Below are 14536 nucleotides of genomic sequence, written 5' to 3' on the forward strand. Positions count from 1 at the left end.
CGGTGCACGGGCGTCGGCGTCGAAGAAGAGGAGCGCGGGGCTAGGAACGGTTGGCGCAGGGTTGAAATGAATTTGGATAATTTCAACCCGCGCCAGGCTTTTATACTAGAGCTCATCACTGCCGGTTCTAATTATAAAACGACAGTGATGGAGGTACATCACTACCGATTGTAAGTCTAAACTGACAGTGATGGGGGTATATCACTGTCGGGCCATTCTTTAAACCGGCAGTGACTGCCGTGTAGCGGTTACAGCATAAGTAACTTATCTTTTCCACTTCTTTCGAATACCTCCTACTGGCTCAACGGTTAAGACCCCGTAACTTAGCTCTCGATACCCGTGTTCGAATCTCGGGTGGCCCAATTTTTTTGGTTTAATTTTATAATTTATTAAGCGGTCTAAAGGTCAAAAAGATAAAATAAATAAACCTTGGCACACATCCTATACTAGCGCAGCGGTTAAGCGTCTGAACTCTGTAGCCCGAGACCCGGGCTCAAACCCTAGGGCTGGCACAATTTTTTTTAATTTTTTATATATCACTGCCGGTTTTCAAAATAAACCGACAGTGATAACAAGCATCGCTGTCGGTTTCTTCTCATCACTGTCGTTGTCGGTTTTTTGAAACCGACAGTGATGTTTATATATATTAAAAAAATTCTTTTATATACTGAATAAATAGAAGCATATGTATTCCTATGTCAAAATGGCTTGAAATTTTTTTGGCAAGCTTGTACACCCAAATTAAGATCCCACACAGGATCTTAGGTTTTTCTAATCATTTTTTATTAATTATATTTTTCTGTGTGCTGAATGAGATAAAAGAGGGTGAATTTCATCTTGGACCCAATAGATTTTTTCATCCACCTCCACAAAATTCTTATCCCTAGGGCACATTAGAGCCTGTATAAAAGTTTGGCACCATTCCAGATCTTTTCGTGGGTAGACTCAATTCAACATATAATTAAACGGTCTCGTCGCGCGGAAATTCAATTAAACCTCAAAAAGTAGCAAACCATCTCCGTAAAATCCCAAACTTGGTGTTTCCTTCATACGTGGCACATGCAAGCCTAAAACAAAGTTTGAGACCAATACAACACCGGAATACCTATGAACCATTGAAATCTTGATAACCTATGTGTATAGTCATAGTTCGATGAAAGGGCACATGTACCTCTGTGAAGCATGTATACTCCGCCTATGTCGAAATGACTTGAAATTTTTTTGGCAAGCATGTACACCCAAATTAAGACCCCACATAGGATCTTAGGTTTTTCTGATCATTTTTTATTTATTATATTTTTCTTTGTGCCAAATGAGACAAAAGAGGGTGAATTTCATCTTGGAACCAAAAGATTTTTTCATCCACCCCCACAAAATTCTTATCCCTAGGGCACATTAGAGCCTGTGTAAAAGTTTGGCACCATTCTGGATCTTTTCGTGGGTAGACTCAGTTCAACCTATAATTAATAGGTGTCGTCGCGCGAAAATTCAATTAAACCTCAGAAAGTAGCAAACCATCTCCGGAAAATCCAAAACTTGGTGTTTCCTTCACACGTGGTACATGCAAGCCTAAGAAAAAGTTTGAGACCAATACGACACCAGAATGCCTATGAACCACAGAAACCTTGATAGCCTATGTGTATAGTCATGGTTCGATGAAAGGGCACATGTACCTCTGTGAAAGCATGTATACTCCGCCTATGTAGAAATGGCTTGAATTTTTTTTGGCAAGCATGTACACCCAAATTAAGACCCCACACAAGATCTTAAATTTTTCTGATCATTTTTTTATTTATTATATTTTTCTCTGTGCCAAATGAGACAAAAGAAGGTGAATTTCATCTTGGACCCAATAGTTTTTTTCATCCACCTCCACAAAATTCTTATCTCTAGGGCACATTAGGGCCTGTGTAAAAGCTTGGCACCATTACTGATCTTTTTGTAGGTAGACTCAGTTCAACCTATAATTAATAGGTGTTATCGCGTGGAAATTCAATTAAACGTCAGAAAGTAGCAAACCATCTCCAGAAAATCCCAAACTTGGTGTTTCCTTCACACGTGGCACGTGCAAGCCTAAGAATAATTTTGAGACCAATACGTCACCGGAATGTATATTTCTAGTTGCCCAACAAATGTTACACGAATTACATACATGACAATAATTAAACACACAAAGCCGTACATATTAAAATTAGAACCCAATTAAACTACGACCTTGAAAACCTAGCTAAATAAATATTAATTACTATCGGAATCACTGTTGGGATCGATCGGGCCACACACACTAACATGCCTCTGTAGCCATATATGGTAATTGATATCACGGATTATGTATCCGCTTGTATCGATGAAGTCCAATGCCCATATGAGTGCACTCTCTCGTGCCTCACAATACCAAAAGAATGGTCGGCCATAGATGTAACCTACTTAATGACCACTGCCCATGTTAGTAATCCTTATGCAGTACTGGCGTCCTTCTATAGTGAGCTGGCCGATGTTTCCATTGCAGAAGTCCCAATCGTACTCGAGTTGCTCCATAGCTTGGTCTAGAATGGCCCACAAGCCACATGCAGCATAGGTAAGGTCCTGTAGCGCAATCTGCATGTGGAGAAAAAGAAAAAAAATAGAGAATATTTTTGCAATAATAAACAACAAATAACCACGACTCAGGTATAAGTGACCATTTTACCACATCCGCATGGTTGTAGCTCGCAAACCATTCGCTTGCTTGCGGGACGGGGATATCACCAGCATTCAAAGCAAGTGCCTTGAAGTGCGAGAAATCAGGCACATCATAGCAAATACGTTGAAGTGCCTCTAAATAGATGCGCACGACACTTAATTGGGCGCTTATCACGTCTGGGCTCTGTATTCCCGTCCCGTGGATATGGTTCCGATGATTTGAACCCTAACAGGGATGAAAAAACTGAGTTCACACGTCCATAGACGACCACTTGCATTAGATGCCGTGTTCTCGACGATGTCTGAGATAAAGAACCTGCTAAGTGCTGTTCGCAGCCAATCTATTAGGGATATAGTCTGCGACATATATGCATACAACAATGATATTAAACTAATTACACTTATTTGTTAGCATCAAAAAACAAAAGATGTTGGAAAATATTTCATACAATAGCTGGAACAGGTAACCGTGGAATGGCCACATTAGGAGCGAATGGCTAATCGCCAGGGTGGAAACCTTGTTCTTGTGGTGGGGGAGGTCCGTTCTTCATACCACCTGATTGATAAAATGCAAAAAAAATATGAACATAAAATATATGCACAAAAAAATCTTTCAAGTAAAATGTGGCAACATAATTAAATATAGATCGAATGCAAGGAATAAGAATATATATAAATGTAGAATGCAAAGAAACATGAATATAAATATAGATCAAATGAATATAGACAGAATATTGGAGAAGACAACATATCAATACCATTGAAAAATGCAGGAGCCATGACCAAATCACGTAGAGAGAGTGGATGTCTTGAGAAGTGAGAGTGAAACGTGAGAAATGAGACTGAGAGAGTTCGTGGGTGGGTGGGATCGATGTATGTGGCCAGCAGTTTGTTTTATATAGGGGGGCATGGACATCACTGCCGGTTTTTAAATAGAACCGACAGTGAAGGTGGCTATCACTATTGGTTTCTAAATAGAACCAACAATGAAGGTGCATATATGTAAATGATATATTTATTTAGATACTACAGTGGCGTCTCCAATATTCGGTGTTGCTCTATCTTCAGTAGCATTCTTCTAGTACCTCATGTGTGCACCATTTTGGTGGACTACGATGCATAACGATATCTGTGGTTTGTTGTGAGAGGAAAACATTGTATCATGGCTGATAAGGCCTGGCTGAAACCAACATGCATGGAGAGGCTAGCTCCTGGCCGAAGGCCATTTTATTGGGGCTAGCAGTCGTGGTACATTTTTATTTCTGAACTAAAGTTGTCGGGGTAGGTGAGAGCAGTGTTCCAACTGTTGTGGTCATGGGAGCACTGTTGGCATGTGAGGAGCATCTACACATCACTGTCGGTTTTAGTTTAAAAACCAACAGTGAATTGGGCCTTCTATGTCGGTTCGAGCAACCGACTGTGATAGAAGCTATCACTGCCAGTTTTAAAACCAAAACCGGCAGTGAAGGGCCCTGCCGCCATCTTTTAGTAAAGAAATTATAAAAAGACACTGTTGGTTTGGAGCTTGCCTTCACAGCCATTTTGTAAAAAATATAAAAAAGTTTGGCCCACCTGAGATTCGAGCACGGGTTATGGGGTCGAGAGTGCGTGGCCTTAACCACTGAGTTAGGATAGGGAGTTCGGTTAGAATGGTTTTATTTTTTTCTTTTATCCCATCATAATGCACTACTAAATTATAAATGCAAAATCAAAAAAGTTTGACCCGCTTGGGATTCGAGCGTGGGTCTCAGAGTACAGAGTGCGCGGCCTTAACCGCTGAGCTAGGATAGGGAGTTCGCTTGGTTTGCTTTTCTTTATTTATTTATTAATAGAAATAATGTAGTTAGTTTATATTCTAAAATAACACAAAAATTTGTGTCTTAATTATTTAATTCTATGATAATTAATTAATGGTCTATAATTGTCAAATAATAGTGTTTGTGAACATCATCTTAATATTTGATTACATAGTCAATAATTAAATTGTAGAGATGCGCACAAAATATAAATTAAATATTCAGTGCGAATTACTGATACAATGTCTGCATAATGATTATATAGTTAACAATAATCTAACTATCTTTAGGTGCATCCACAATGAGGGCCTCATTGTGATCAATTCGTACGTAAGCAGGTTCGTCACCCTCTTGATGGATAGGTCGGGTTACGTTCGCCCCGAATGGAGGCATTTCCTGATAGCCCCTGTAGTCTTCTTTGTCCGTCACTCCATCGACACCGACAATTTTCCTTTTACCTTCTAGGACTACTTTGAGCCTTCCTTTTGTCTTGTTGTCCCTTGCATAGATGACTTGCATAACATCTCTTGCAAGGACGAAGGGGTTGTCTCTGTATGCGGTCTTAGTGAGATCAACGGTAGTGAACCCTTCGCTGTCAGTGTTGATTTCCTCGAGCCAGACCCACTGGCAGTGAAAAAGAGTTGCCTTCAACGGACCGTAGGCTAGCTCCCATATCTCCTCTATGAAACCATAGTATGTCACCTGCACGTTGCCGTTCTCGTCGTGAGCATCAAAATGAACACCACAATTTTGGTATGTGCTCTTTCCATCTTGCTTTTTTGTGTAAAACTATGAATGGGCCTGTGGTCAAGCGGTAGGGCTGTCCCGTGGGATGCTGTTGGCATTTCTTAGCGCAATCACTAAGTATGGAGATAGAATCCATCCCCGGCAATGGCGCCAGAAATGCTTGTTGGCACTTCTTAGTGTAGCTACTAGGTTTGTATCCCCAGCAATGACGCCAGAAGTGCCTTGTTGGTATTACTTAGCAACATCACTAGTAAGTAGCAATGCAACTAAATAATAGCCTTGATAGTTTCTTAACAATTTTAGATATTTATATGCAGGCCCACGGAGCTATCATTATAGCATTTCACCCTGAAGTATTAAGGGTATCATTATTTATATTTTCCCAAAGGAAAAGACATTTGATTAAAAGTCTAGTATGGATATGAACATGAATAATAATGCTTGCAAGTACACCAATGTTTATAGCCTCCACAGGCTTCATAAACTTTTCAACAACTCTACTATCCTTCTACTGAAAACTGAACTGGGGAAAGGGAACCCCAACACCTTCGCCAAAGACCGAAAGGTGTACCATCTCAATAGTCATGGCAGGCACTTTCCTGCCAAGAGGCCAGCAGTTAGCCGCCACCATCTCCTCCACCAGATCACGACCTCTGGAGTACCAGCAGGGCAAAGCAAAAGCCTTATCGCAGGCTTCGCGCCCCTCAGCAGTCCCTAGCCCTGGGGTACCTTGAGTCGAAGGCTTCATCGGAGTCATCACGGAAGCCAACGGATACCAAGTATTCTTCCTCCCATCTTCGCCAGTGGAGGTCAAGCTGTCGGTCCTCACATAAAACCAGTATTACATCCGATCCTTTGACCACTTGTTCTTCTGAGCAAAAGAAATTTCCAAGTTCTCGCCCTTTTGATTCCTCCTCAGCATGAAAGCCCAGCTCCCATACTAGGCTATCAACTGGCCTTCGTCTACCCGCTTAGGCTGACACTGGAGCTCGTAGTACTCGCAGAAGGTACCAATATTGGGCTCCGCACCATAAGACAAATAGGCCCAACAGCACCTGCTCAAAGTGATGATACCATTGGGTGTAAGGTGACGCAATTGTACCTCAAATGCTTCTAGAACTCGATGTAGAAAATGGGCCATAGGAAAGCAAAGGACGCAAAGAAAAAATCTTTGAAGACCATGGCATCAACAGCTTGTGGCTTAGGGAGCGTCTCTCCTTGCGGAGGCTTCACCTTAGCTTCACCGAAGTAGCCCAACTTCCGCAATTCCTCCATCATATCCTCCATCATGAGAGAAGGCACAAAATCCCATATCCTAGATGGTCCAACCATGTCTCCCGCCTCCTCAGCAGTTATCAAGTCAGCGACGGAGGCTTCAACACTAGCAACATGTTCCTCAAGCCCCTGTGCCTTCGCACTGGCAACCATACACTCCTCGAAACGCCCAGACCACCCACTTGCCCTATCACCGAGAAGATGGCGGTACGGACCGAAGAAAGTAGGCCGGTAGGGAGGAGGACTAACAAGCGAAGCCACTTCAAAAACTCGGAAAGAACAAAAGGGAGCAAAGGCAAGAGCCAACCAAGCGAAGACTAAGAACAAGGAAAGAACTTAGAATGCAACAGCAGCGAAAGTGATGGCTTGGATGGGGATGGGGGAAGGGGGAAGCCTCCGCAGCTCAATAGCCTCGAATAAACTTGAGGAACAAGGCACGCCTGCATCAGACCATGCCCTCAAGGGGGGAACTGTTGCGACATGGTTATGTGCCGCAAAGGCTAAGGCGCACTACAGCAATAGGAAGCAACGCTAATCGATTGCATGAGTGATGTGAAGGGAAGTTAGTCAAAGGCCTTTGCCCCTACGGCCACGACCGGCGAAGGTCACCGGATCATGGCAAAGGCTTGTCTAGATAGCCTGAGGTGGAGGCTCCGGCGGTCTCAGCGAAGGCGACGGCCCACATGGTGAAACGGAGGCTCAGGCGGAGGCTTCTCGGGCGGAGATCACGAAGGACCCTCAAAGACCTTCGCCGTCAAGGAGGATGTCCCCGTGGGAGCACGACATCGGGCTGTGGACCTCCTGCAACCCCGTAGGTGTGGCCCAAGAAGCAGAGGCGGTTCGAGGACAGAATACCTACGATACCCCTGGTAGTTTTTACTGGCCGGGGGATATTCTTGGAATGTGCCCCAGCTGTCAAGGGGCAAGGATGTAAAGTAGGAAGGTAGCTAACAGTGTCCTATAAAAGGGGGACTTAAACCCTGTGTTGAAGGGGTGGGTGAATACGTTTATGAAGCTCTAATTGCATCTGGCCCCACCTACCATTCTCTCTCAGCCTTCGCCTAGGACCGACTCCACCGCTTCATACTTGCTGGAAACCCTGTTTTCCAACAATATCCATTAATTATGGTACATATATTTATAAATTACATATTTTTACCATTGTAAAGTTAAAAGTAAGCATTGCTATCTCCATATCGACCAAAATAAAGATATATACATTTGGATAAATATTTATTTTTATTAGCTTATCAACCGTGAAAAATTATTGTCTTCACTAAACACATAGTATTGACTCTAACAAATCACTTTAAGTTATATTGATACTCCATGATAACAAATTTCATAAGTTATTGTCTTGAATAATTTATACATTTGGACTGAAGCATTATGCCATATCAGTATGATTTTAAGCACTCCATATATATTAAAAAACTGTATAAAAACTCAAATATCCCCTCAAGTCTACATCTAAATTGTCAGAATCTGCTTCTAAAAAATTAAGTAACCACAAAGCATATATGTTTCTACATAACCTACTTCTATTAATATTAATACATTAATTTTTTTTGAAGTAAACATACATTTTGTGCCATCAATGCAAATCAATTTCGCATGCGTGCATGAGCAATAAATATATATGTTATGTTTTAGTAATCATGAAAAATATTTTCTTAACAACTCATATACCAAAGATACTAACTCATATACCAATTATAGTACCTAATTATTTAAAATACTAATTATCCCAGCATATTTATGTAAGTTGTTACTTAAATATATTTATACATTTCTTGAATTATCTATATTACATATGTTATGTTTTAGTAATCATGAAAATTATTTCCTTAACATCTCATATACCAGCAATACTAGCTAATTATTTAAAATTATATTAATAATCATGACATATTTATCTAAGTTGTTACGTAGATATATTTATACATTTCTTGATATACCTATATTAACTGTACAACCATTATTGTACATTATTATTTCTAGATATTAAAATGCAAAGGTGGCTTTATATTTCTAGCCTTCAAGATTCCTTTAGAGTTAACAGTGGTTATGATGCATAAACATGTAATATCCTATTGAGATTAGCATGTCCAATCCTAGATCTCGCATCAGTCTCTACCACCGATCCTAAGCAATGAAGGTTGTTGGTTTTAAATCGTTCTTTAGTCATTATATAATACTTATTAAGAGTGAAATCTATGACGTAAATACTTATTAAGGGTAAAAAAAAAAGAAGAGTTAATAAGCACATGAGTGTCAATTTAAGTTCAGGGTAATAAACTATAGGGACAAGTGAGATTTAATTTTTTTTACTATAGGTACAAGTAAGATTTAATTTAAAAAAAAACAAAATTTAGATTGACGATGTCATAAGATATGGGCTGTAACAAGATCACCATAGTTTAAGCTAAGGTTTCTACTAAGTCCATACCGAATTGAAGGTACACAAAATTGCCATGCAAAGGAAAAAATATTATTGATATGGATGAAAAAATATAGATCAATGATCGATATTTTTACCACAATCGGATAGAGATGGTAAATTATGTATTTACGCTAATTGTGTTAGAAAATGAACAAAAGAAAACCGTACAATTTTATATAAGTAACTTTTGCCAACCAAATATATTAAATAGCAACTAACGCATATGCCTCCTAAGATTCTAGCCTGTGGGGGAGCACTGGTTGATGGACTAGTATTAAAAAATTGTAATTTTTTTCATACGAGCTCATGAAGTGATTAACTTTGTATGAACACTGTAGATCTCAAGGTCATCTATAATTTGTAGAGGCGTACACATCTACAAATAATATAGCCGCCTACTGTATGCGTTGAAAAATGCATGTGCCCTGCTGCTCTGATCTGGTAATGGTGTACCATGGATGTCCTCAGCACCCAGCTGGCAGGCATCTTCATACCGTAATATATATGTAGTTGCCACACCACTGCCAGAGCAGCAGCAGCAGGTGAACGTTTCTTTCTCATTTTATAAAGTACTCTACACTGGAAACGATGACTTCTGGCTACCCATAGCACGTTAACGATGGTTTGTATGCCAGCCATTTGTGTGCCTCACAGAAATCCACACTTAACGGCAAAACCACATGTGCCCACGCTTTAAAATTTGTTTCGTAATGTAAGTACATATGATGCATTATTAGATATGATTTTTTTATGGGAGCCAAGAGTTAAGTTGTCGGGTAGATGTGCTGGCAAGGCACATCATTGGATCGCTCAAGACTAACAGCTCCGCATCATATTCAACCGATGCGAGCGGGGTCACGAACCAAGCAAGGGATACTTGCACAACGCACAAAGCAAGCTAGCAACATCGAGAGCCATTTTTTTTATATATAAAAACTCAAGAGCCACGGAGCTGGTGACTGGAGCCATGGGCAGCCTAATCCCGAAGCTCAAGGACCTACTCAAGGAGGAGTATAAGCAATTGTTTTAAATAGCCGGCTAAGCCTCTTAGCTGCTGACCTTCTCAGCAGCTAAGCACAGCTATAGCGGGAGATAGCTGCAGCTATACCATTTAGCTGTTTTTGCAAAAAAAAATTGAAAAAAAGACATGACATTGGCATAACTTCATAACCATTACTGATTGAAAGGAGTACATTACAACAGGCTGCACTGGGCCATTTAAAACTAACAGACAAGGCAATAACCAGTTGATAGTTGATACATAACCAGTTGAATAAAGCTAACAGTACAACACAAAAGGTCATCAAGAGTTCTAGTCTCACTAATCACTTAATCAGACAAGGCAATATTGCAATCAGACAGTGGATACTAAATTACTAATACGAGGCAATATTGCAATCTTCATTTCTTCTAGTCTCACTAATCAGACTCAGAGACATAGGGAGAGGAAGACTTATTAGAGTCAATAGTCTGCATTAGAGTACCATCAGCACAATCTTCTGAATCGGATGATGGAGCTTCAGGCTACACTGGCCATTTCTCATCAAAGACTGCAGGCTCCTGACTTTCCTCTTCTTAGGGTGCACAGGCCTTTTCCTTTTAGCTTGTGGTTGTGCTTGTTGTGGTGTGTGTGCTTATGTGATTCTTGTGTACATTGTTGTTGTTCCATTTCACTTGGCAAAGGCGTAATACCAGTAATGAATTCATTATCATCATCTGCCACAACATCATCTACTTCTTTCTCCAAAGGATCTCTATCCTTCTTCTCTCTCTTATTCCTTAACTTAGAATTAAATTTAACAAATACAAGATCTCTCATCCTTTCATGAAGTAGCCTATTGCGCTTCTTTGTATGAACCTACGAGTCAAGTAGTGAAGACAAGGCTGCAGGTCAGATTTAAATTCCATGAACAAACATTAAAATTCAAAAAAGATAGCATGCACACAAAGATGCATGTCATAATTTTCTTTTTACCTGTTCAAATACTGGCCAGTTCCTCTCACAAGCTGAGGAACTGTAGGTCAGACTCAGAATCCTTGCTGCCAATTTCCTAAGATTTGGTGTGCTTGTGCCATGGTGCAGCCACCATTTTGCTGCATAAACATTAAACAAGTTAGAATTTGAACAGCCACCATCTTTGTAATACAGTGTTGTCTGGTGGGCCATGGTTCAAGCTGGGGCTTCATTGAAGTCTGGTGGGCCTAGAAAGAGCCAGTGGTGGTAGGCTAGTCCGATTGTGGTAGCGGTTGGTGTTTGGAGTGGCAAGGTTGTGGGGGTGCTGCCGACTGTGGGGTGGAGGATACCTCAGGTAGCAGCTAGAGTTAAGTGCTTTCTATGTACAGATAATTAAAGCTATTGAGGTGCAAATGTGCAATGGCTTTAAGCCTATTGCTTGCAGTCACCTAACTGTAAATAAGTAGTCTACCAAATACATGTACAGACAATGGGACTATAGGGACACCAAACTATTAGAAGAATCAGACTCAAGATTTTTTTCCAGTCTAAAACAAGGATCCTTACTGTAGTGGAGGATAGACAATGCTTGAGCTAGAAAACTTCCTGTCCTAATCAGCAGCAACACACCTGGCACAGAAACTATGACTAATGCAATATCAAAACCAAATTTGACTCATATACAAGTTTTTTGTGTATGTTTTTTTTCCTTTTGGTTCTGATCAAGAGCCTCAAGTTTTCTTTATGTGCCAGAAAGTTCGATAAAACCATGCTGTGCCATTGCAATTCTGTTTCGAAATGCTGATGTCTACAAATGGACATCAATCAATTGACATACTCAAGTGGTTCACACCAGGCTAATAGATGTCAAAAGGTTAAAAAAATCACTATGAAAGAAGTATTCAGTTGACACTACTGTGTGGTTCACACCAGGTTGAATTAGAATGGCTCAATTCTGCAGCAAGAATATAAGACCTCCACAACGTAGACTTTCAACTACAACAGTTCCATCCTGCTGCTATTTTGTACAAGCAAATCTTTTAAAAAATGGTATCCCACAAGCAACACTATTGAACAGAATGTGGCAAAGCGTTTTCAAAATGAGGGCTGAGCATGAATAGGAGGTGAAGCGATTCAGCAACCTCACCTGGATTGAAATTCTTGTTCTTTCGCTGCCTTGTGGCAATTTCACTTCCAAAACTCCCTTGCTGATTTTGATACAGGTCGAGTTCTTCAATTATCTTGTCTTGGGTTTCTTCATCACCGGCCACCATCTTTGTAATACAAGAAATCACACCTGCTGCAAATGATCCATCTTTCACAATCTCTGACTTATTTGGGTAATAGTAGTAGGGGTTCAAATAGTACCCAGCTAGGTGTAGTGGAGTCTTGAGCTTGTTGTCCCATCTTCTATCAATGATATCCCAGACTTCTTTGAAGCGGCTCTCATCATTATCAAACCTCTGAGAAATTTCTTTCTTCGCCTCCAACATTAATCCATGGAAGAATCCCATTGATGGTACATCGCTGTCCATTCTTCTCAACACATTAGCCAATGGCTCAAAGTAATTAACTGCAATGTCAACATTTTTCCAGAAGGCTTCGGATCTGATCACTTTGTTGGCTTTCTTCCCCTTGGCCTGCTTCAAGTAACCCAATTCCTCCATCTCATATGATTTAAATAGTCTTGTCAACTCTTTTTTGTTGTCCAGCAAGCTTTTTAGATTCAAGTAAGCAGTGGCAAATCGTGTAACCCTAGAGCGAACCAAGTCTTTCTTAAGAAACTTCCTCATCAAATCCAACACCCTAGTATGAGCATACAAGAAAACAGTCACTTGCCTTGCATTAGCAATGGTCTCCTCAACTGGTCCAAGCTTACCAATATCCTCTAGCATGAGATCCAAGCAATGAGCAGCACATCCATTCCAAAATATTGAAGGTCTTTTGCTGTCAATAGAGTTGATGCACTTGTATTGACGCTAGCATTATCAGTCACCACTTGGACAACATGTTCTTCCCCTATCTCTTCTATGTACCTATCCACAAGTTCAAAGATATATTTGCCATCTTTCCTGTCACCTGAGCATTCCACTGAATCTAAGAAGAGTACCCCATGAGCACTATGCACAACTAAATTCATCACTCCCCTACCCTTCCTATCTGTCCATGCATCTGTCATGATAGAACAACCTGTGACCTCCCATGATTCCTTATGCTCCTTGAATCCATCCATCACCTTTTCCTTCCTTTTCTACAAGAGCGGTCCACTCATCTCATAGGGACTAGGCCCTTTCAGATTTCTACCAAATTGACCAATGGCCTCTAACATATGATCAAAGCTAGGAAGGGTGACTGTGTTGTGTGGAATGCTAGCTTCATAGAACCCCTGACATATGTACTCACAAGTTCTATCCCTCCTCTCTTCTCTTTTCTGAGTTGTCAATGCTGTTTGAACCTTTTTGCTTAGATTAATTCCTCTATGTGTCATACTAGCAGATTCTTCTATAGAAGGAGGCTTGTAGTACTTGTCAATAGTTTGACCACCTGCTACAGATCTAGAGCTACTAGATCCTCTTGTTGCCTTTGGCTTCACCACAAGAGCATTATTGCCATGATCTGAACCTTCACTGCCACTTTCACAATCTGAGTTTTCTATGTTAACTTCAGCTCTGTCCATTTCCTTTTCTTTGTTTTTCTGTTCTTTTTCACTAGTCTTCTTCGTAAGCAAATCAAATATCTCTTGCTGCACTAGAGCTGGAACTTTTCCACACTTAGTAGTATTGAAGCCTTTAATTCCTGCAAGATGGTACTCAATTCTTGTAATTTCACCACTGCAGAGCTTGTCACAATACTTGCACCGTAGGTGATGTTTCTTGGTTATGTCTGGCCAGAAACAGTGAGCCCATGCAGGGTCATCTGAGTTGATACCAGGTTGTTTTGGTCCAGCTTCTACTGAGACAGAGGCAACACTAGATGGGTTACCTATACAAAGAGCAAACTAAGCCACATTAAACTGGACTAGTGGCAGGGGCAGCACTAGACTAAGGTATTCTAAATTTCTAATACTGAGCCTTTTGTATTGCCATTTACTCAACTGGACTAGTGGAAATGGAAAATAAATAATAAATGTGATATATACACCAGGCAGGCATCAAAGCAATCGGACACCATCTGGTTGCTAGTAATAAATTGCTGACTGTTGACACCATATCATTATAGATATGCTCATAGTTATCTCAAATAACATGCTGTGAAGCATTCATGATACAATTATTGTCATTTATTTACATACTTGTGAATGGCTGTGTGATAACCATTTTTTGAATCAACTTCCCAGTGTTACTGCCTGTGCTTAACATGGATAATTTATGCATCTTTTGGTTACCAACAAAAGGTGGCTAATGTATTCAAACTGGTTACAGACTTACAGGTCCTTGATTACAAGACTCAACAAAGCAGACTCTTTCCATTGCTGGCTTCAGCATATGCATTTAGATTCGTGGGTGACTAGCTCAAGTGGCTATACATGAGATCTCGCTATACATGGATGTCACTCAGAAACTAGAAGCTAAAGACTACTCAACACTGCAAGAAGCAGTTATTATCAATTACCACCTAGGCCAAACAAGCACGGGAGGC

The 14536-nt window shown here is 40.5% G+C and overlaps 1 protein-coding gene and 1 pseudogene across 1 annotated transcript; both read right to left on the bottom strand.

Moving 5' to 3' along the window:
* Positions 1–10486: 10486 nt before the first annotated feature.
* Positions 10487–12432, bottom strand: LOC136532973 (uncharacterized). Its single transcript, XM_066525542.1, has 3 exons — positions 12045–12432; positions 10919–11037; positions 10487–10801 (listed from the first exon to the last, which is right to left on the bottom strand). Exons 1-3 carry the CDS (start codon positions 12430–12432, stop codon positions 10487–10489), a joined length of 822 nt encoding a protein of 273 aa, XP_066381639.1.
* Positions 12433–12437: 5 nt separating this feature from the next.
* On the bottom strand, positions 12438–13226 carry LOC136532974 (uncharacterized; annotated as a pseudogene).
* Positions 13227–14536: the final 1310 nt, after the last annotated feature.

This window comes from Miscanthus floridulus, unplaced genomic scaffold (assembly GCF_019320115.1).
Source record: "Miscanthus floridulus cultivar M001 unplaced genomic scaffold, ASM1932011v1 fs_753_4, whole genome shotgun sequence".
Lineage (NCBI taxonomy): Eukaryota > Viridiplantae > Streptophyta > Magnoliopsida > Poales > Poaceae > Miscanthus > Miscanthus floridulus.